This window comes from Pollachius pollachius (genome assembly GCF_949987615.1).
Source record: "Pollachius pollachius genome assembly, chromosome: 16".
Lineage (NCBI taxonomy): Eukaryota > Metazoa > Chordata > Actinopteri > Gadiformes > Gadidae > Pollachius > Pollachius pollachius.
The window spans coordinates 14,034,271-14,054,556 of NC_136949.1; the positions used below are offsets into that span (position 1 = coordinate 14,034,271).

The 20,286-nt window shown below is 45.0% G+C and overlaps 1 protein-coding gene across 1 annotated transcript in view; it reads right to left on the reverse strand.

Annotated features, from left to right (window-relative positions):
• Positions 1-20,286, reverse strand: part of lama2 (laminin, alpha 2) — a 162,262-nt gene that overhangs the window by 99,651 nt on the left and 42,325 nt on the right. The window contains exons 8-15 of the mRNA XM_079753729.1: positions 19,956-20,073; positions 19,630-19,808; positions 17,820-17,919; positions 17,118-17,175; positions 15,449-15,551; positions 14,925-15,065; positions 11,882-12,046; positions 2,778-2,882 (exon numbers count right to left, since the gene is read on the reverse strand). Of these exons, the coding sequence (XP_079609855.1) occupies positions 2,778-2,882; positions 11,882-12,046; positions 14,925-15,065; positions 15,449-15,551; positions 17,118-17,175; positions 17,820-17,919; positions 19,630-19,808; positions 19,956-20,073 (969 nt within the window). The remainder of the gene's footprint in view (positions 1-2,777; positions 2,883-11,881; positions 12,047-14,924; positions 15,066-15,448; positions 15,552-17,117; positions 17,176-17,819; positions 17,920-19,629; positions 19,809-19,955; positions 20,074-20,286) is intronic.

Consider the following 20,286-nt stretch of genomic DNA (forward strand, 5'->3'; position numbering starts at 1 on the left):
CTGTCATTCATCACACAGCATCCCCCTTATTACGCCGACAAGCATAAAGAGAGTCTATATCTGCATCTTTTATCACCGGCCTCAGCAATTCTTTTGCCGTCAGTGTGTTTGTGTGTGCATGTGTGTGTGTGTGTATGTGGTTTCAGCACTCTCAGCCCCTGCTTTATTAAGTGGTCCGAGTTCGATAAAAAAAAGCAAAGATAAATAATGCTTGGAATACACATGAACACACATATGGTAGACCAAGAGGGTTACAACTATCCCTCATTGTATTGATCAAAATCAACGTGAATGGGGTGTTAAGCTCTCATAATGCCTCATCTAAATGTGCAGGTTTAGGGGTTCAAAACGCAGTCTTCTGCACCACTTTACCTCAGCTCTACAACAGCGTTAAAGACACAGTTTTCTACAGCTTTTTTACAACATGAACGGCCATTTACGTTTGGACAACATTTAAATATACTCCTCTATACTCCTCCTTATGAACCTTCTTCACCCAATCAACGGACCCCAAAGTCAGACCACAGCAGTCCATTAATGATCTTTCTATCGTCCGCGCTGTGCAATCACTTCACTGCACTATCGGGACCTAGGCTATATCGGGTGTTTAATGCAGCCACTATCCACTGTAGACTAACCATTATTTTTCACTTAGGTCACCATGTTTTGTCTGCTTTCAGTTCTCAGATTTCAGCGTATAGATGGTCTTATTGTATGCCTACTTCAGTTCTTCTTGATGTTCAGTGTGGCAAAAAAATTGATACAATGTGCACTATTTATTTACCTATGAAATCAATACAGACGATTATTAAATATTTTTTAGTCAAATGAGATGTAATAATGAATTATGGCGTATTGAAAGCTTAATCGCCATATTTAACGTCAATTTTAATCAACACATGTCTAACATGAGGCATAGTTGTGACCATCATGTTCCACTGACATGAAAGAGAGACAAAATATTGTTGTGTGTGTCTCTGTGTCTGTGTGTGTCTCTGTGTCTGTGTGTGTGTCTGTGTGTGTCTGTGTCTGTGTGTGTGTCTGTGTGTGTCTTTGTGTCTCTGTGTCTGTGTGTGTCTGTGTGTCTCTGTGTGTCTCTGTGTCTCTGTGTGTGTCTGTGTGTTTCTGTTTATTTGTGTCTCTGTGTGTTTGTGTCTCTGTGTGTGTCTGTGTGTTTCTGTTTATTTGTGTCTCTGTCTGTTTGTGTCTCTGTGTGTCTCTGTGTGTCTCCGTTTATTTGTGTCTCTGTGTGTTTGTGTCTCTGTTTGTTTGTGTCTCTGTGTGTGTCTGTGTGTCTGTGTGTCTCTGTGTGTCTCTGTGTCTCTGTGTGTGTCTGTGTGTTTCTGTTTATTTGTGTCTCTGTGTGTTTGTGTCTCTGTGTGTGTCTGTGTGTTTCTGTTTATTTGTGTCTCTGTCTGTTTGTGTCTCTGTGTGTCTCTGTGTGTCTCCGTTTATTTGTGTCTCTGTGTGTTTGTGTCTCTGTTTGTTTGTGTCTCTGTGTGTGTCTGTGTGTCTCTGTTTATTTGTGTCTCTGTGTGTTTGTGTCTCTGTGTGTGTCTGTGTGTTTCTGTTTATTTGTGTCTCTGTGTGTTTGTGTCTCTGTGTGTCTCTGTGTCTCTGTGTGTGTCTGTGTGTTTCGGTTTATTTGTGTCTCTGTCTGTTTGTGTCCCTGTGTGTCTATGTTTATTTGTGTCTCTGTTTGTTTGTGTCTCTGTGTGTCTCTGTTTATTTGTGTCTCTGTCTGTTTGTGTCTCTGTGTGTCTCTGCTTGTCTCTCTGTGTCTCTTTGTGTCTCTGTTTATTTGTGTCTCTGTGTGTTTGTGTCTCTGTGTGTCTCTGTGTGTTTGTGTGTCTGTGTGTCTCTGTTTGTCTCTGTTTATTTGTGTCTCTGTGTGTTTGTGTCTGTGTGTGTCTCTGTGTGTCTCTGTTTATTTGTGTCTCTGTGTGTTTGTGTCTCTTTGTGTCTCTGTGTGTTTGTGTCTCTGTGTGTCTCTGTGTGTCTCTGTTTATGTGTGTCTCTGTGTGTTTGTGTCTCTGTGTGTCTGTTTGTCTCTCTGTGTCTCTGTGTCTCTGTGGGTCCCTGTGTGATGCATGGGGTTTGAAACACATTCATCTTTGTACAGAACCCCAATATGGATCCGCTTCACGTGTGGTTTGCGTATGGGTGTGTTTGTTAAGTGTGTATTGTTTGTGTGTGGGTGCATCATATTTAAAGGTGTAGTGGTTATAATTCAGTGGTATTCTATTTAGTGGAAGGAATGTGTCATGAATGTAAGATTATTTTCATAAGTATCTTATAATTAGTCAATAATTATTGAAAATAAGTGCAGGCCAGGCCAGTGCAGGCCAGCGAATCTTCCCCTACGTTCTTGGAAAGGGAGGGAGGAGGGCTGCAAGATTAAGTTGGTTGCAATATGCAACCTCACCGCTAGATGCCACTAAATCCTACAACCTGCACATTTAAATACAGGAATGCACGCGCATTCTGACTAGCTATGGTGTGTGTTAGTATATGTTTCTGTGTGTTTGTAAGCTTTTGCGTGTGTGTGTTTGTGTGTGTGTGTGTGTGTGTGTGTGTGTGTGTGTGTGTGTGTGTGTGTGTTTGCGTTGGTAGGGGATCATATGCCAAAATGTTTGCATGAACTGGCTAACATATGTTTGTGTATGCGACATAGAATATCAGCAGCTATCTGATCTCAGCCTTATAAGGTTCTCTGTCTGTGTATTTATGAGTCTGTGTGTTTTTGTGTGTGTGTATTTGTGTGTAGGCTGCCTTACCTCTATGATCAGATCTGGCTGGGAAGTGACTCTGATTTTGCTGGGATCTTGTTGGTTTGTGACATAAGACACAGTGTAGACCAGGTTCCCTCCGTACGCTGCGAGCTGGAAGTACAGAGAAAGAGAGGGATGGGGAGAAAATGCAATTTAAGTGTTCTGCAGTACATAACTTAAGTAAAAAATACAAAGACACACACACACACACACACACACACAGCCATACACACACACACACACACACACAAACACACCCACACACACACACACACACCTTGAGAAAAGTTATAGATAAGACGGGAAACTCAGGTAGTAAACATAAACATAAATAGAGAAGAATAACCTGATTAAAAATAAAACCTACATTACTTTAACCAACATGAACGAGTGGAGCATGTGAAGAGAGAGCTTTAGGCAGTTGGAGGTGATAAACCTTTCCAGAACTTTAGAAAGTGAGGGAAGCATCGTGCTGGTATTCTTAAACGTCAACACCAACACCACTTTAAGACCAAATGCTTAATTCACTGCTCCCATCAGTGTGCTCTCCCTGTGTGGTCAGGCCGGCGGTCACGCACGGTTAAAAAAACTAGACAGTGACGAGAGAGGTGCCCCTGGAGCCGCCGCCATGGCAACTATCTGCTAATGGCCAATTAAACGGGCAAAACCACTGGGCAATTTCCTAGTTTTTTTTTTTTTTCAGAAAAACCATGACTCAGATATCATTACAAGTGGTGAATGACACTTGGGGTGACTTTTTGTGTGTGAATGCATATCGCGGTTAATTGTATACGTGCCCCGCAATTGAGAATGAGGTGCTTTTTACAGAACAGGGCAAACGGCTTCTCAGTGACTGTAGAAAATAAATGAATAATAATAACAACAATAATCATCATGATCATCATCATTATGACCCTCTTCATGAATCACCATCCTCTACCACAGCCTCAGCACCGCCAACAATCAGGGTTTGTATCGTCAGCAGTTAGGTAGCAAAGCGATTTATTCCACATACTGTAGTTTGTGCCGCTATTCACATTAAATTTCAATCTTTCTGCGGTAAAAGATAGTTCCGAGGGAACTGGTTCTTCTGCTGTTTGAAAGAAAAAAAAAAGCGAGAACATTGTGTTTTTTTCTCTTCCTTTTTCCTTCTTCTTTTTCTATTTCTTCTTCCGAGGGAGGAGCAGGAGATCAAGTGGAAATGCTGCGTTGGCATTCTGCGGTTGGAAATTCATTATTCTGTCGTAACCTGAATGAGCGGGGCTGATAATAACACCACCATCAAACACAGAGAGAGGGGGGGGGAAGAGGGGAAGATGTGGTCGTAATGCCTCTATAAACTATGATCAATCTGCATCATTACTCTCCGTTTTTCAAACAGCGGAGAAGGAATCAGCGATTTCACACCTGAGTGAAAAAAGGACATCTACATGCACACAAACGCACACACACACACACACACACACACACGCACACGCACATTCACACACACACTCACCTTGTTATAGTTGGAAGAGCTTTTTTTACTGTCAATATAAAAGCCCCATTTGCAGTTTTTGACGGCAAATGGATAGTCAAAGACACACACACACACACACACACACACCACACACACACACACACACACACACACACACACACACACACACACAAACTAACAAACACAGACACACCCAAACCTACAACGACCACACACTCACAAGTCGTGCTCACAGTTTGCTGGCGGCACATTTTACTCATTTAACACACCATAATCCAAGAGCAAGAAGTCACGCACATTTCATACACGCCGCACAGACTGATGTCTTCCCCTACAACGGCTCATCCACAACATCCTCCGAAAGTCAACAACAACATTAAAGCGAAGGAGAACAGGAGGAAGGAAGGCACGCACTGACACAGCGGGACGGGAGAGGAAGACAGAGAGGCGTAGCGGGGGCTGGAACACAAGAAGCAAACAAAACGCAATCTTGTGTCTCGAACGTACGTGATCCTGGATACACACACAAACACACACACACACACACATCAATACATCAATACACACACACAGATATCCAAACCCATGCACACATGCACGAACGCATACACGTACACCCACACGCACACACATTCTAACATGCACACACACACACACACACACACACACATCAACACATCCAAACACATGCACACATGCACATGTATGCACGCACAAACACATGCTAACACACTCAGACACACACACACACATCCAAACACATGCACACACACACCCACACCCACACACACACACACACACACACAAAGCGGATCGGCAAAACATAATGGCCCCCCTCTTAGCTGATCACAATGGGTGCCTGTGGGAGTCCCCATGGAGGCGGATAAGCCCTGTTATTAAACTCTATTAGGAACCATTCTGGGGAGAGCTCTATTGTGAGGGGGGCGTCAGGTAGAGGGGATTTAATCCCAGCCGGTTGGAGTGGGGGGATTCACCAGCCATCCATCGTCACCTATCTAACACCGCAGTCATTACAGGATAACCACGGCTGTCAACAGAGGCGTGGGCGGTGGTCCTCAGGAAGGGCTTCCGTTAGTTGTTGGTGCCTTTCGTGCTAAACGAAGGCCAGCGATAGGAAGGACTGTGTACGATGTTCACAACCAGTAAAACATCTGGATGCCCAGGACAACGAGAACCTTTACAACTAGTGCTCCTGGTACGCTTCTGGTTTTCCTTACGGCGGGTTTGTTGGGTTTGACCAGAGTGTAGCGGCCAGGACCAGGGCTATAAGGAGAACTTCACAGGGAAAAAGGAAAGGGAGAAGGCAGTGAATCGGCAATCAGAACCAGACGAATAAAGAGCGGCCTCTGGAACGTGGAGACGAGGACCAAGGAGGCGGATTACGTGTGATGGGATGGGATGGGATGGGAAATTAGATGGGATTCGATTGGGAAAATTGGTAAATAACTATTCATTTCAGAATCTGAACCCTTTTGTTATCCTGCAGCAATGACCAGGTTGACCCAGTGAAAGTGAGAGATGAGAGGGGGTGGAGAGAGAGAGAGTGAGAAGGAAGACAATATGGCAGGATAGATGGAGAGAGATTAGACATGGATAATGAGGGAGAGAAGCTGTGGGTGGTGCTGGTGGTGGTGCTGGTGGTATGGGGGGGGGGAATGAAGCATCCTTCAGGAAATGAACACCAGGTTTTCAGCAGAGCCTCAGAAAAACAATGTTGTCTCCAACCTCAAATATATCCACATATTCAATGCATTGACACAACGCTGAGACAGGAACCCACATCGACTCAAAGGGTACATACACAAACTCGCAGACGCACATTCAAACACACACACGCACACACACACACACAGGACTTCATTTTGAGGTGTGTAGTTTCGTTTACTCCCCCCCCCCCCCAACAGACACACACACACCCTCCTCACACAGACACGCACATACAAACATACATGCACGTCAACAGATATTGGTGTAGTCTCTGGCAGTGGGATTATATTCGCTCCAACTGGACCAAAACACAACAGAATCCATAATAACAGACTGGCAGTGCAGGTGTGTGCGTGCTGGATTCATGTGTGCGTGTTTGTGCAGGTGAGCGTCTGTCATGTATATTACAAGGTGCTGAATCTGAGATGCATAAGGGTCGAGGAAAGCTTTACTGGTTTCAGTGATTGGGGATCCTCACTGTTTCAGCTGGAATTCGAACACTATGAGATTTTAAAACGTGGTTGGGTTTGAGTTTTAGCAAGCGTGTTATCACCATGGTAACCACCCAACCATCCAACTTTGTGATACTTTCGCAGTACCGTCGTTGTGTATGCGCAGTATAATGGCCGATGTTGTATATGAAAGGCGCAACACACACACTTAGCGTTATATAGGTGTCAAACTAACAACTACTACAAACTAACAAACTACACAAACTACTATAGGTGTCCGGGATGCCGAATCCTCACTCGGACACAGACATTAAATAAACCGCTGCACCATCCAGACAAAATATATGTATATCATAAACATATATATGTATATATTATACTATATTCTAAATTATACATGCATTATGCTATAGTTAGTACCTTTGTTGTGTATGAGCGTTATAATGAGCGGTGTTGAATATGACAGTTGCCACACACCGTAGCGTTATGCTATCGATGTCTGAGAAGCATAACCCTCTCTCGGGTGCCAAAGTCAGCCTTACACAGCCACACACACCTCGCCCTGATGTCCCTCCGTCGTGACGTCGAGGGACACACAAAAAATGGTTTTGGGTTCAATTGTTCTTTAAAGTGTTACAAACTCCCCCCTTTGCCTTGGTCACTATCGCGCACGGCAACATTCCAACATTATCATGGCCCGCTCCCATTTATACTGGACCAATCAGGCTCCCCTTCCTTATCGATGAGTGACATGGCGCTAGCCTACAACGCACATTCACCCCATTGATTTAATGCAGCCCTCCTCCACCCCGTTCTCCTACACCACCCGGGCTCCATCCACCTCCCGCAGTAGGAGATGTGTCCGGTGGAGACCACACTCCACCTGGGATTTCCACCTAGCAACCCCACCAACCACCAGCGTCGAGACTCCATCAGGGAGGGAATCTCCTCCACAGGCTGATTTCCTGGACCTCTTCACTGTAAACACCCTGAATTCCACTTGTTTGGAAGGGAGTGCTTGTGTTCATAGGAATTGGAATTAGCCTAACTTATGTCCCAAAGTAAACTTTATAAGGAGGTGTCCTGCACCATTTCCGCAGAAGCTCCTCATAAAAAAAAGATTAATGTGCCGAGAGCCCCGTGTTAGAGCGATGTCCCCCTTTTGGAAATCGATAAAAGAAACACATAATATGTAGCATTGTCTTTAGCAGCCTTAGAGCCCTCGCTACAGAAAAGGAGTGGGACATTTATTTTTTATCACGTTGATACGCTGTCCACTGAAGGATGCAGTGTACAAAATAAAATGGAATCGTGATTTTATAAGCGATTCCAGAACATGGCTTGGCAGGCATGGCCTTATCCCCAAACAACGTGTTTCCATGAAGTTTAAGGTGTATACTAATGCTGCAAACCAAAAAAACATGATTAATATCATGATTAATTACAGTTAAGTCGTTCTGAAGAGTATATATTAGGCAGTTTGGGCAAAGGCAGAGAGAGCGGCGGCCCAAAGGACCGTGGCTCTGACGTTGCAGACAAGCGGCCCGCTGAGGCCCTGTGTGAACACAGGCGTGGATCTTTGCACCATCGTCCATCACACACACACACACACACACAACAGCCAATCAAACCCCTATGCCATTTCTGTTTCACCGTGTTTCATTCCAGAACTCCAATCTTTTTGTGAACAGCAGAGCTCTAAGGATCCCTGTACCACTGCGTTCGCTCGTGAAAGACAGAAACGTTATCGCTCTCTGTTTGAGTCAGAGTTATAATACAGTCTTTGTTGTATTCTTTGGTTTCCTGTTCCAACACTTTCCCTCCGAGGGTCCATTGAAGCTATTTTTATTCTGCCTTCAGTAAAAATCTGTTATGCCAAGTATTTTTAAGTCAAAGTAAAGACGTTCGCTTGATTTTGTCCTGCCTTTGGCCTTCTGGAAAACACGGTTTTGTTTGTGCTACTTCAAAGTAAAGTAAAGACATTTTATTTAATCCTGCAATCTGCCTCCTGTTCTCTGCATCTGGGTCTTACTGCCAAACCCAACACATATCACACTTCAGATAAACACATATCTATAGACACTTATATTTTAAATATCCGTCTACCAACCAAAAGCTGTATCACCATAATCTTGGGTAAAGCAAACTTGAGGGAACATAACCTGTGTCTGCATTCTGACCAATTAACACTCAGCAAACACAAGTTTTCACAGGTATTTATTCCTAGCACGACTACTTTTAGATTCTGAGAGATAATTCAAAATACAAGGATTTTGGTGAAAGCGAGAAGTGCTCTTAAGGTCACAATGTTTAACATTTGAACTAGCTTGTAGCTTAAAAGAACCTGGACATATCTGTAGTTATTGCCAATCGACAGAGAATTCAATGATGTTATCAATTAAATCAGATCCTGTAACTGATGTATTCTACAAATATAAAATGCTGGCCAGTCCGCACCTCTCTCTTTGTTTCCAAGAATCCCTTTCAACACTCGGTAAGCCCCTCCCACTCACGAGCTAGAGGAGCTACGCTAGTTCGAGTCATCCAGTTGAACAGCCATCGATTTCGGATGAGAACCTGGACTTTGCTATGGATAAGGGTCAAAAAACGATTTTGCTTGGTGTCACCGCAATCAGAAACACACGTGACAATACAATCAGAAACATGTCATGATATTGCCATTCATGAGATATTCTGAATTGTTCAAATATTCTGAACAATTCAAATCACCAACTAGAAAGGTGATTTGCTGTCCCACACAGGAGGGGGAGGGGTCCTGTATCATGTGATGTCCGCCTTGACTTCTACACTCATTCGATCAACTACATCAACATTCTTATTGATGGAATATAAGTGTGTCTTTTATACTTTGTGGTCAATGTAGCCATTTCATGTGTGCTTGTTGAGAGCCTAGTTCGTATATCTTGAAAGGGCTGGGGGTAGGGGGCATCTGATGTGGTGGGGGGTGAAATGATAAGGGTAGTGAATCAATACTAAGCAATGGAAGATAGGATAATGAATGGCAACATTAATCTTGCTTTTATAAACACAGGATTACACACACAACAGCAAATAAGAGCACACACACACTCTGGAACTGACGTGTGAACGATGCGAGTTTACTCTATCTCTCTGGCTCTTTTTCTGTCTCTTTGTCTGTCTCTCTCTCGCTCTCTCTCTCTCTCTCTCTCTCTCTCTCTCGCTCTCTCTCTCTCCCTATCTCTTTCTCTCTGTCTTTCTCTCTCTCTCCATCTCTCTACTCACTAGAGACATCAGATTTCCACTGAAAGATGTCAGGCATCAGAATGCGGTTTTTACCGGCACCTTTGAACCAACCAAAAAATAAAATAATGAATGAATGAACAAATAAATTAAATAACAAATAAACAGATGACTCATTGACCAAATGAAGGAATGAAGGAATAAGTAATAACATTTTAATATTAACCGCTATCTTTGGCACCTGTTCAAATGACAGTGAGGGGCAATACCTTGTAATGCCCTGGGGTCTGATTTGGAAAACACACAAAAAAAATCAGAAAGTGAGAAAACAAAAAGGATCTTCAAAGTCACTCCTGAGATATTACTACTTTTATGATGATAGTAATCTATGAGTAATAAACGTAAAAAAAGTTATGGGTACATTTGCAATTATTTTTTATGGCGGTCCCTGTTCCTCAGAGCGCTGGTGTCTCAGGGCTGTGAGTTTGGATCAGGGTTGCTGACTCCCCGCTCAGCGATTAAAAATGAAGAGAGCAACAAAGCGATCTTCAAAATGTGCTTTTTACCGACACATCCCACTTCATTAAGACCCAGACACTATATTTCTTTAACAAACGGTTGCATTTATCGGCCAATGACCTTTGTAACTGTGATTTTTTTTTTTTTCTCTGTCTCTCTCTCTCTCCCTCTCTCTCTTCCTCTCTCCTCTCTCTCTCTCTCTCTCTCTCTCTCTCTCTCTCTCTCTCTCTCTCTCACTCACTCTCCCTCTTTCTCTCTCTCTCTCCCTCCCCCCCGCCTCTCTGCTCATGCTACCTTTCTGGTCTCCCAAATAAAACCCTCAGTCTTACCCTACCTCGGTAATCATCCCTGCCCGCTGTCACTGTCAATAAACCTGATAACACTGAATAAATGTTGTTTAAGCAGTGAACTCCTTGGCGACGCGTTCGCCTCTCCAGTTATTCTTGTGAGTGAGCAGTCAATGCAGCACAACAAGGTAATGACCCAGCGAATGAGCACGGGCTGAAGAAGCTTCTGGACCAACGAGCATCCGCACCACGCTGCGGTAGGCCCATGAGCGTTCTCCTACTCGTGGAGTCGTGCACGAACAACGTGAACAATAATGTACACACACACATGCACACACAAACACACACACACACACAAACAAACGCAGACATCAAATGAGTTTATGACTAAACCCTACACTGACACACTCTCTTGTTTTGTTTGCATATGTGCAGCTGTGTGCGCACGTGTGTGTAATTACACGTGGCTGTACATCCAAGAAAAAAACACGGAATGGAAGACACATATAATTTAACTCAATAACGCGTTCATACGTCAGCGGCTGTAGACTCTTTCTAACACGCAGACATGCGTGCACACACAGAGCACACACACACAAAGAGCACACACACACACAGACACACACCACACACAGAGTAATTTGTTTGTTTCCAAGGTCTTGAGGCATACTGTTCTGCTCTGCAGTCTCCTAATGCCTCCAAAACACATCATTAACTGACTTATACAGGCCTGGGAGTGTGTGAGAACACAACTAATGTAATGTCATTTAGTGTGTGTGTGTGTGTGTGTGTGTCTGGGGGGGGGGTACCTACGCATGTTTTCCTGTGCACGCCACAACCACTATGAAGAGGAAAATTGTTGATGATGGTGGTGCAACAGGCGCAAAACAGTTTACTCTGCGAGCGAGCGAGAAGGAGTGACAATGGCCAGGGGGATGGAGAGAGAGAGAGAGAGAGAGAGAGAGTTAGAGAGAGAGAGAGAGATAGAGATTGAGAGAGAGAGAGAGAGAGAGAGAGAGAGAGAGAGAGAGAGAGAGAGGAGAGAGATAGGGAGAGGGAGAGAGATAGAGAGATTGGCAGAGGAGTGTGTGTTTATGTGTGTGTTTGTTTGTGGTGGGGGGGGGAAACTTGAGGCGACAAGTACAAATTCAATTATGGAAATAGGCAGAAAATGAACAGCCGAGGAGGGAAACAGGGGCCTAGTTTTGAAGGCCCCCGTTTCCAGGCTGGCGAGACCACCCTTGAAGGGTCCTGAGGTCACAGTCTGACGACCTTGAGATGTGTGTGTGGTATGACCTGCTCCTACCTGCCTTCCTAGCATGTAAATACTTGACAATGCGTGTGTGTGTGTGTATGTGTGTGCGTGTGTGTGTGTGTGTGTATGTGTGAGTGTGTGTGTGTGTGACAATCCCAGTGCCTCACCTTGTTCCCCAGGAACACTCCAGGAGCACTCCAATAGTAGGAGGAGCCAAGACTCCCTTCCACCTCTGAATGGCGGATGCTGTGAAGACGGGGCGTGGTCCTGCTGACAGACATCACTGTCCGTCCTGTCTCTCCAATCAGCTGCCAGCCCTCCAGAGAGCTCTCCTGGGTGACGGCCAGCCAATCAGAGAACAGGCGGAGACAGAGGTTAAAGCTTTACGTTTTGGGATTAGAATGAAAATGTATCATTTGTATTACATTTAATGTAATTATTAAAACAAGGAATCCTACAAATGTCTCCTGAATTATATAGCGAATGCAGTTCCTGAATCTTAGTTCACGTATCATTTGAACCACCTAGCATCTAGCATCAACTAGTTGGCACTCGTTTTCATTGGTGAACGGGTTTCTCAGTTCGTTGCGTATCTGTATATTTGCATAAGGTTGAATCGAGTGTACTTTATGCAAATTCTACTCCAGTAGACCTGCGCTGCTCACCAGACACGTCTATCAGGCACCGTGTGGGCGCCTCGCCAATGTCCTCATAGAAAATGAATGGGATATTATCATTTCATATCATGTGCTATAAGACCGTATGATAATAATACAGCCTAGTCAGCTTTGAATACAACTTTAGATTGCGCTGCAATTAAATGAGATTGCAAGTGTGTGTGTGTGTGTGTGTGTGTGTGTGTGTGTGTCTGTGTATGTGTGTGTGACTGTCTGTCTGTGTGTGTGTCTGTGTGTGTGTTTTGTGTCTGTGTGTGTGTGTGTGTGTGCATGTATCCCAAAGGGGGAATGCAAATATTTTGAACTTCTACATCCGCAATTCCTGCTCCACCTCTTGCACCTCACCACCCAACTCTCACTGCCTCAGCCCTCCGACTGATGAACCATGAATGAACATCACAACAGAGCGCAGCCCAGAACATCAGTGTCATCCCAATGCAATAAGTGCTGTCAGCATCGCAATCACCCCTTTGACATGTCTTGTGATTTTGGCCCTTGATTGAGCATTCAATCAAGGTTGTGTTTGCTTTTTGCCGTTCACAGAACTGTGTTCGTTGGAGGTGTAGATGAGCAGGGGAGCGTCTGGTTGGGGCCGTGGCCGGGCTCCCCTCCTTCACTTGCTTCAGAGATACATGCTCGGTGTCCCTACTTGTGTGGGCGGAGGTTGCCTGTTGGCCCCAGTATCTGCGTGTCCCCCAAAGTGGGACTAGTGATAGGCTGTTGTATTATTGGTCCGTCCCCTCCTCACGCCCATAGAACAAAGGGCATAGGCTCCACCAAACGGGAACTGAGGGAATGGACTGAATATGGAAAGATAGATGGATGGATGAATTAATGGATGGATGGATGGATGAATTGATGGATGGATGGATGGATGAATTGATGGATGGATGGATGGATAAATTGATGGATAATGGATTGATGGATGAATTGATGGATAATGGATTGATGGATGAATTGATGGATAATGGATTGATGGATGGATGGATGGATGAATGGCTGGATAATGGATTGATGGATGAATTGATGGATAATGGATTGATGGATGGATGGATGGATGAATGGCTGGATAATGGATGGATGGGTGTGTGGATTGAGACAGGATTAACTGGTATGTCTCCTTTAAAAACACAGATAAAAATACAACTAGCAACTCACTTCACGACAGTCTTATCTGATCAATTAATATTTTTATCTACAGTATAAGCTTGAAAATCAATCTCTGTGTAGTGAGCCCATCCTATCATTGGTTCAACACAGTGTGGAATAAAAGATGAAATTTTCCTAATCCAGTTTTATGATGATGACAGTCATTTCCACCAACACAGTTAGCAGAGAATTCAACAGAGAGATTTTGGAATATAGACACACAACATGCATGGTGTGCTTGTTTCTGTGTGTGGGTGCATGTGTGTGTGTGCATATGTGCATAGTGTGAATGTCATATGTGTGTGCATGTGTGAACGTTTCAACGCAACATGCACAACATACATGTTGTGTTTGAAACACACACAGACACACACACACACACACACACACACACACACACACACACACACACACACACACACACACACGTGCATGCGTCTACTTGAAAATGGAAGCCAAGGTCAGGTTAATTGCGACACAACAGATCGCGTGTTCGCCTGTCTCACACACACAAAAAGGAAACTCACACAGAGGCGCACACACGCTATCAGTATCTAAATCGGAGCTGTCAAGGCTGTCACAGTCTCACCCCCCAACCTCTCTCCCGCAGTGCTGTCAGTTAGAGCACCACTCTGTCTCCTCCTGCGGCTCCTCTTCCTTCCCCTTGTCTTACCCCCGCTCCTGCCTTCTGACCTGTCTCCTCCATTTCGGTCCCAGCAGAGGAGGAGGAAGAGGTAATAACCTCTTCCTCCTCCTCTTCCTCTTCCTCCTCTTCAGAATCCTCGGCCTCCTCTATCCACTCCTTACTCTCCTCTTCATCGTTGTCCTCCTCCTCAACTTCCGTCCCCACCTCTTCACCGTCGTCCTCCTCGTGTCCTGGGCGTCCTCCTCAACCTACTGCTGATGTCGTACTTCCTTCCTTCCTTCCTTCCTTCCTTCCTCTTAATGACCGGACCTCTGTGACCTTTGCCATTGCTCTTTTTCTCCATTCATAATGTCTCACTTCCACAAATTCCTTCTGATCTTGTTTTATGTTTCCGTTTGTTCCCCCTGAAAATCTCTCTATTTATCTTTGGAATTTAGATTACATTATTATTTTTTTAATTTAACTATTTGTACCCCGGTTGTTACTAACAAAATGGTTGAAAATTCCTTAACTATATTAAACTGGAAAGCGGGAAGGGAAGGTTTTTCGTATGTGTTCGTTGTCAAAATTTCTTCATACTGCCTTAAATGAACCAGGAGTTTTTCCTGGTCAATTTGAGATCTTACGGCTAAGAGGTCTTACCCAACCTCCCTTAGATATGATCTGAATGAAGGATATGCAGCCCTCTTAGACTACGATAACTATTTCACTGAGTTGGCTCATGTCGTGGGATCTTACATTCTGATAGGCCAAGGGAGAGGCGGAGCATTGGCTGGCCACGCCCATACAGGAACACTTCTCACAGCCCCGGCGATTGTCGCGGCGCAGGTTGTAAAATCCCAGTTTACAGCGGTCACAGTTCTCCCCTTCCACATTCTCCTGCAGGGCGAACACACACATACACACACACACACACACACACACACACACACACACACACACACAAGCAACAAGGTTTATGTGCTGTGTTAAAAGTGATATAAGCACTAGGCATGTTATTGCCGTGCTAATGTCTAGAGGGTAATGGTGTCAAGGATTACTGTTTGTATACTGTGTGTATGCCTGTGGCTGTGTGTGTGTGTGTGTGTGTGTGTGTGTGTGTGTGTGTGTGTGTGTGCTTGTGTGTGTGTATGTGTGTGTGTGTGTGTGTGTGTGTGTGTGTGTGTATGGCTGTGGCTGTGTGTGTGTGTGTGTGTGTGTGTGTGTGTGTGTGTGTGTGTGTGTGTGTGTGTGTGTATACTAATGCATGAGTGTGTGCATACCTTGCAGTAACAGGGAGTTCTACACGGGTCATTGTTGGTGCTTCCCTCAATACTGCAGGCACAGCGCTCACAGGATGGGAAGCCCTTGTAGCCATACGCACACCTGGACAGACACAGACACACACCACAGTGATAATGGTCTTGAGGAGACCAATCACTAGACTTACAGCCCTGGTGAGCATGTTGGTTAATGTTATTAACGTTTTCTATTTTCCATTTTTCCATTACATTATTAGTATTATTATTATTGTTAATAACAAAATAAGGGCATGCTGCTGCTACCACCAATGTTACATTGCTTTTCTGTTCAATATGGCCTTGAGCTAGTACCTAGGAAATGTAATAACCTTCGGGTTTACAGATAATTGTGTGTGCGTTTGTTACCGCATGTATGCATATGTGTGAGTGTGTCTCTGTATGTGTGTGTGTGTGTTTGTTTGGGTGATTGTGTGGCTGAATGCTTGCAGATATGTGTGTACGTATGTGTTGTTTTGTACGTGTGTGTGTGTGTATTTGATACTGGATTCAGGCATGCGTATGTGTGTGTGTGTGTGTGTGTGTGTGTGTGTGTGTGTGTGTGTGTGTGTGTTTTTATGTGTGTGCGTGTGTGTGTGGGTTCGTATGTGCGTGTGCCTCAGAAAGATTCCCAAAGAAACAACTTCTTAATTAGACTGAGTGTAATGTGGCAATTGAGGGCCTTTATATATTTAATGGATGGGTGGTCTGCTTAACCGAATCCCTCTCATGGACGGTAAAGAAACATGCCCCCCGCCCTCCAACCCCAAACCGCCACACTCCACAGAGGAACACTAACTTCTATGCTGACGTTCCGCACAATGACCTTGTAAGGACATTATCCACCAGCGCTTTATTGACCACGGCTGGAGATAAAGGTTAAAACCATGCACTTTTTCACTATTTATCAGATAGTGAATGTGTGAAAGCGATTGGAATGTTGGAATGCGATTAGAATGTGTGTGTGTGTGTGTGTGTGTGTGTGTGTCTGTGTGTGGGCATTCCAAATCATTGATCAATCTCAGGGATACTATCAAAGCATGGCCGTGTGAAGACCTTTATTGTCAGGATTTAGTGTTTTTTATTCTTTATTTGTCTGTATTATTGGGCTTTTTGTATTATATAATTAGATTGTATTGGTATTTTGATTGTATGAAATGTTAGTCTGGAAGGATATTCTATTCTTGTATTGAATCACGTTCCACTGTTATATTTCAAAGCTTTTCACAATTATTGTGTGTTAATATATTTTACAATAAAATAAAATAAATCATAGGAAAATAGATCAAAGCACCTCTGAACATAGAAAAGGAAATAAATCAACCTAATTAACAGAAATGTCATAGGCTTAAAGCCCTATTAAATAACAATCTAATCTAATCTTAGGCCATAGCAGTTTGGGTGATCCAGTCACTTGTTTTGTGAACGTCTGGACCAAGAGGTTAATTGTACATAAAAATATGAATGTTTTATTGATTGAAGGTGTTGAAAATGTCCCCCACCATAATAGAAACTTTGCGGCAACTCCACATACACTAATTGGAACAGACAACAGCTGAAAGGTTTTGCTCACCTGTCAAAAAATATCTCCATCTATCTGTGTGTGTGTGTGTGTGTGTGTGTGTGTGTGTGTGTGTGTCCGTGTGTGTCTCACCTGTCACATTGTAGACCTTCGAAACCCTCCTTACACGGGCACGACCCTGCTGGCATAGCTGTCAATCACACACACACACACACACACACACACACACACGCACACACACACACACACAAACACACATACACACACACACACACCACACACACAGACCCCCCCCCCACACACACACACAGACAACGATAAAAGTACAGACATTGATATGGATTCAGTGTCTCTATGAAGTGGAGGGAATAACTAAAACAGGCCTCCCCTTGTAGTCACCTCTATTGGTAAACAAAGAGGGAAATCACCCTCTAATATTAAAATAGCGCTGATGAGGCATCATTAATAACACAGCCTTCTAATGAGGTTAAACTCCCCCAACCTCCCCCTTCCTTCAGGTGCACCGCGGTTCCATTACTAAACCGAGCTGCAGGACAGCATGACCAGGGTGCACATCGAGAGGTGAGAGGTTCATATGCATTGATTAAGGAGTGCTAGTGCGTGTCCCGGTCGCATGCAGCCAGGAGGAGAAACCCACAAGAGAATTACATTCATTCAATGGCATGACATTGAGTCAAGACATTGACGCTATATAAATAAAAAATAGTCGCCTATACTCGTGACACGACCGGTTCTGATGGATCTATCTAACGTAGCATAACAGTTGTCTGTACAGGTTAAAAGCAAAGACAGCGATAGGTGGAGAATACATACTGGTTGTGGCCGGGCTATCGTCGGAGACACATGATTGGCTGGTGGAACCGTCAGGGTGACAGAGGCAGGGGCGGCAGGGCTCCTGGTCCTCAGGGCTCACCTGCACGGGCAGAACACACGGACACCTCAGCCCATTGGTGCTTTAGCCAGAAAAGCAGCAACCCACCCAATTAAACCAGTAGATTGGACCCACCCAACTAAACCAGTAGCTCGGACCCACCCAGTCAACTACATTTACATTTACATTTACATTTAGGGCATTTAGCAGACGCTTTTATCAAAAGCGACTTACAATAAGTGCATTTGTTACAATAAGTACATTTGTCATAAGAAGTGAAACAATATATCGCTGTCGGTACAGTAAAGACGTTCATAGAACCAAGTGCAAGTATTACAATCGCTAGGCTAACCCATTCCCCGTGTAAAGCAGCGATAGCAGCTACTGTAGATGCTACACAATTAAGTACCTTGAATAAGTTCAATGTACAAGTGCCAGGACGTACAACATTCAATGGTGGCTGTGCATTGGTTTCTATGCAGAGTCGAGATGAACTCTGAACAGGTGAGTTTTGAGTCTTTTGCGGAAGCTGGTGAGCGACTCTGCGGTCCTGACATCGGTAGGGAGCTCGTTCCACCACTGAGGTCCCAAAACAGAGAAAAGTTGTGACTTTGCTGATCGACCTTTGCTTGCTCTTAGCGATGGCGGTACCAGACGTCCAGCTGAGGTAGTTGAGCGGAGGGATAGAGCTGGGGTGTGTGGCTTTACTAATGCTTGGAGGTAGGCAGGGGCAGTTCCATCGACTGCCTTGTATGCCAGTACCATCATCTTGAATCTGATGCGAGCTATTACAGGGAGCCAGTGGAGGTCTCGGAAAAGGGGGGTTACATGTGAGAACTTTGGTAGGTTGAACACGAGGCGCGCTGCCGCATTCTGGATGCGCTGCAAGGGTTTAATCGCAGAGGCAGGGAGTCCAGCCAGGAGCGAGTTGCAGTAGTCGAGGCGGGAGATGACCAGTGATTGGACTAGAAGCTGAGCTGCTTCCCTTGTGAGGAAGGGCCGGATCCTGCGGATGTTGTAAAGTGCAAATCTGCAGGATCGGGCCACCGCAGTGATGTTTGCGGTGCAGCATAACTGACTGTCCAACACTACACCAAGGTTTTTGGCAGTTGGAGAAGGAGATACAGTGATGTTCTCAACAGTGACCAGTAAGTCCATGTGTGGGCAATCTTTCCCTGGTATTAGGAGGAGCTCAGTCTTGTTGAGGTTAAGCCTCAGGTGATGGGCAGTTGTCCAGGTGCTGACTTCTGCCAGACATTCAGATATGCGTGTTGCAATCAGGGCTTTGTCAGATGAGGGAAAGGAGAGAAATAGCTGAGTGTCGTCAGCATAGCAGTGATAGGAAAAGCCGTGGGATGTAATTACAGAGCCCAGAGATCTGGTGTAGAGGGAGAACAGAAGAGGCCCCAGTACCGAGCCTTGAGGGACACCTGTATCAAGCGTGCAAGGTTTGGACAAGGAGCCATTCCATGTTACCTGATAAGTGCGATTCATCAGGTAGGACGTGAACCAGGAAAGGGCTAAACCAGTAGTTCGGTCCACCGACCCCACTTAACCAGTAGTTTGGACACACCCAACTGAACCAGTAGATTGGAGCCACCCACCTAGCTAAACCAGTAGATGGGACCCAACCAACTAAACCAGTAGCTTGGAGCCACCCACCTAGCTTAACCAGTAGATGGGACCCACCCACCCAACTAAACCATTAGATTGGACTCACCCAACTAAACCAGAAGACGGGAGGCGACCTACCCCTTGTGGCCTGTAGAAGCCGGCGCTGCAGCTCTCACAGTTGACGCCCGAAGTGTTGTGGCGGCAGCCGACGCAGACTCCCCCCCCTCTGCGCTGGCCCGTGGCGTCCAGGCTGAGCGACAGGTCGGCCACCGTCTGGTTGAAGTAGCAGTCGTCGGCCTGACCGTGGCAGTTGCACTCTGGACAGGAGACACACAGTATGATAAGGGCTCAGACCGCGGTGGACCATTGACTCACCTGCTGCTCTGAGGGCGTTCCTGGGTGAACGGAGTGGTTTCATGGGGGGTTATCTGGGATTTTTTTGACTATATTTAGCTGTTTCTTACTCTCACAGACATGGCGGGTGAGGAAGGTCCCAGCCATCCAGGGTTGTTGTTGGTAACCAGGGCAACAGCGATCACAGCTCTCGCCACAGGTATTGTGTTCACACTCGCAGCTGAATTTCTGTGTATGAGCATACGGGGAGGTATGTGATAGCGTAAACGCAGGCGAACATATGCACAGATACAGAGAGACAAACACACACATACACACACAAACAGATGGAGTTGTTTGGGGAGAGTTAGTGTTAAACGTAGACGATGAGGATTTAGTGCTTTTCTTTTGCACATTGACGATCAAGTAAGTATTATAAATGAGTAGAATGGCAACTGGAGG